The 3,908-nt window shown below is 35.7% G+C and overlaps 1 protein-coding gene across 1 annotated transcript; it reads right to left on the bottom strand.

Annotated features, from left to right (window-relative positions):
- Positions 1-733: 733 nt before the first annotated feature.
- LOC105692092 lies at positions 734-3,908 on the bottom strand. The gene is made up of 2 exons (XM_012411079.3): positions 3,494-3,908; positions 734-3,331 (listed from the first exon to the last, which is right to left on the bottom strand). Exons 1-2 carry the CDS (start codon positions 3,561-3,563, stop codon positions 1,488-1,490), a joined length of 1,914 nt encoding a protein of 637 aa, XP_012266502.2. The 5' UTR covers positions 3,564-3,908; the 3' UTR covers positions 734-1,487.

Here is a 3,908-nt window from a genome sequence, read left to right as displayed (position 1 = left end):
AGGATTATTTACGTCTTTTATATAAAGAGAAAAGAAAGGCGTGTTAAAAGTTCAAGTCTCATTGTTTGTATCTTGAAGACATCTTAAGGAAAATAAAAACATAAAGTGAAATTAAAAAGGAGTTGAGATGTGAAAATGTTTTGATGTTATAAGTGGTATTTAAAACTCGACGATTGACTGGTGGAAAGTAATGGTAGGGAAAAATTTTTTAAGATGAAAATCCAGCGTCAACGGAAAACGTGACGCGAACGCCGTCAGGAAGATTACTAAATTACCTTAAAATAGCATTTTTACCGCAATCTTGTTATTTAACTCCAACTTTTCCGGGGGCTTGTAAATTGGTGAAAAATAAAACTGTTATACAATTGTATGTATACGGAATAACAAAATATATTTACTTAATTTCTGTACAGACTAAATAAACGTCTTAAAGCTCGTTCGGTGTACCAAGCTTTTGAACTTTTAAAACTCAACTTTTCACGCAATTGTATAAAAGTTGAACAAATATTTGTATTTATATATGAAGAAATTCATTTCAATTGACTTTCACGAGACTCCTTCAGATTTCGGGTGAATTTTTTACAGGGTAGGTATATCTATAGACTATAGGCATATAATTTAAGCAACTTTAACTTCGCGATATTACATAAAATATATTTTGCATAGCATAACAGCTCGTATAAAAGTGAATAATATGCAGTCTTCCAAATTAATAATGATAACTACATTTGAATTTTAACACAAATTCAAAATTTATTTGCTAATTTCACATGGATTGGAACGAAGCTACGAAATTATGATGTATACGTATACACATGGTAAAAAAAACGGGTATCTAATCTTACTCTATGCAGAACTGATTCATATGTCTCGCTCAAAAATCGACGTAAAAAAAAGCCTCAATGAATGTGGAGAAATATGAGTGTAGATTTTGAAGTAAAAGGAAGAGAATTATAAGGTGCGTATCATCCTTGTACGTATAGTGGCGTAGAAATCGGGATAGAGATCAGGTTGGTTTAATGAATTAGTTTGATAATTAATTGTAGAATGATGGTTCTTTATTTGATTGTATTTAAATCTCAACGACATGGAGGTATGGTTTCTCGTCGTGTCTCGATATACAGGGACAATATGTGGAAACTGGCCACTCCAAACGCCGCGCACGTTATGTTAACGCTAGTCAGGCGTACAAAGTTGCCATTTTCCACATATCGTCCCTGTAAATGGAAATTTTTCTCAAAGTTTTTATAAATACTGATCGTTTAGATGAAACAAGAAAATTGACCTAGTTTTGAGAATACACAAATTCAACTCTATGATTACGAATGATCACTTCGCACTGAATTTTATCAATTGTAAAAACAACAAAATAAAGTTTTTTTAAAAATGCAACCACTGGGCTTCAACTTTAATAATTAATACAGCAGATTTTACTATAAGCTATAAAAATAGACATACATCTAGTTATCTAGTCACACAATTATTTTTCATCTCTTTACTATAGCAAGTCTTGTAATTGACTGACTGATCGGTACTTTTGTTTTATTCAAATCCAACTGTTTCTTCATTTTATTAGCTTCAAGTCTCATTTTAGCTTCTATTCGTTTTCTTTCAATCTCTTGAGGAGTACACTTAAGCTGCCGAGAATAAGATGGCATTGAATTTTGCTGCTCCATGAGCGATTTTGTAGACGCCGCTGAAGGGCTTGCATAATGATTGCAATTCGATACTACCGATTCACTATACGAAGTTTTCACATTATTATCTCGCAGGTATGAGTAAGAGACCCGATTATTCGACTGTTGTTCATTTGGTGCGGTGTAACATGATGAATTATTTCTGCTGCCAGCAGCTAAAGTAGGATTGCTCGTATTTGGAATAGCAAATCCTGAATTTGTTCTGGTTTTTGCATTTAAACTATATGACGAATTCGATTTCCAGATTGGACATTGCTTGTTTATGCCTGATTTTGTTGACGACCCTGTATTTGAGGCTTTGGGACATCCTGGACTAGAATGTCCGTAAAAAGAATCTGAAATACTTTTAGTCTTGAAGAATTTTCTATTCTGGGCACCAGTTGCACAACTCGAGGTAGAACCGGGGTTCGTACTTGTACAAGGTTGCTTCCTTTTAAAATTTGTACTGCTATCTGAAGACTGATGAATCATGTTTGAAATTGGCGTGGACTTCAATTTGTCAAAATTACTAATGGGGACGTTGGCTACAAGGCTGATCGATCCCTTGCTTAATTTGGTCGGATGAGTCTCATTTCCAGGATTTCTATCAACCATAGCCTTGCTTAGTAAGTCCTGGTCATCGTCAAGACACAGAGCTAGACAGTCGTCAAACGAATCATCTGGAATTTGAGAAGGCTGATCATCCGCTGATGAAGCGGATCGATTGATGTTTGAGAAAACTTTGCTAGAATTCACATCAGCTTTTATCTTCGGGGTAGGCTGTTCAAAACGGACACTAACATCGTTTTCATTACTTATCCTAGAACTGTATCCCACATTTTTATCACCATTAGTCACATTGGTATTTGTTACATTGGCATTTTCTTGCAATTCTGTTTCAAGTTTCATCTTATTCTCGACTTCTTGGCTACACTGTACCATGCAAGCCTCAATCCCGTCGTCAAATAAGTCATCAAGGCTCGAATCAAGTTTGTTTGAATCATCTTTAGCTTCTGAAGCCTTTTTTGGTTCATAACTGAATTCAAGTGTTGTCAAGTCATGGATGTTTGGCTCAGGTGCCATCACCTGTGTCTGCATATTAAATATATTCGATTCCTTCGAAGATTTTGCATCGTTGTCAACGGACTTACTGGCTACGTTGCTGATTACATTTTCTGCGCTATTCTGATCAGTCTTAATTTTGTCAGCGAGAGCTCTTAGCTCCTCTGCAAACCTCCCAATACTTTCAGCTACATTTAATTGGTTAAGTTTTCTTTTATGAGGAATATTGAGTAACGGGGAGTTAGCCTTTGCAATTCGTTTTTTGCGCAGAAATTGTGGTCTCTTTGGGGTATTGTTAAGCATCGAATTGTGCTTGTTTTTTCTGTCCAAAGTGGGAGAATGGTTGTCCTGTTTAGAGTTGCTATTCCAGTCCCAAGCAATTTCGCTTCCACTTTCTTGAGTACATGGATACAAAGATGTTGGGCTTCCACAGTAGTTATGGTCTGGAGATTCTTCAAAGTTTTCAAATTGCCCATTCTTACTTATGGGGGTTGAGCAAATCCGGGAGGAATGGGCAATTGGTGAACTGAGAACAGTTTCCAGATTTGCTATAGAAGTCTTTTCCTCGTTAGGGATCATCAGTATAGGGGGTTCTATAAACAGAAATTAAGGGAAGACTTGAGTCTATCTCCAAGCAGAGTAATGATCTTTCGAATGCAAGTTCAAGACAATATTCAAAATGTTCTACCAATAAATACTAAAGGTTATGTCCTGCAGCAATGAATTTGAAACCAATATTTTTGTTGTGTACAAACCTTCTTTGTTTGGTGAAGTCTGTGTTCTTCGGCTGAGTGAAAGCGATCTCACTTTTATTTGCCCACTCATTATTGTTACATTTTTAATTGCAGACTTCGAATACACAATCGTGTAAATAGCAAATTACAAAGATTAAGAAGTTTTACTATTCCAGATATCCTGGATCTCTGCTCATGAATTTTGCGACTTAAAACTTAACCCCAAAAAAATAGATACCATCAATAACGCAGTAATTGAATTGACATGTAACGAATTCTTCGTTTTAAATCAGATAAACAAGTCACTGATGAAGAGTGAAACCAATATTATGGAGATAACTAACATTCCGAAATACGGTCATGATCATGGACCATTTATCTCGTTCACTGAAAATCTCTTTCCTGTCATGAATTCGACTAACGTGCCACCACACGT

This window comes from Athalia rosae, chromosome 1 (genome assembly GCF_917208135.1).
Source record: "Athalia rosae chromosome 1, iyAthRosa1.1, whole genome shotgun sequence".
Taxonomy (NCBI): Eukaryota; Metazoa; Arthropoda; class Insecta; order Hymenoptera; family Athaliidae; genus Athalia; species Athalia rosae.
This window is presented reverse-complemented; position numbering and strand designations above follow the sequence as displayed.

Excerpts from the sequence above, each read along its gene's own strand:
- LOC105692092 (XM_012411079.3), bottom strand. The coding sequence starts at position 3,563 with ATGAGTGGGCAAATAAAAGTGAGATCGCTTTCACTCAGCCGAAGAACA. Across the intron at positions 3,332-3,493 it reads GACTTCACCAAACAAAGAAG|AACCCCCTATACTGATGATC; the intron begins GTTTGTACACAA and ends TTCTGTTTATAG.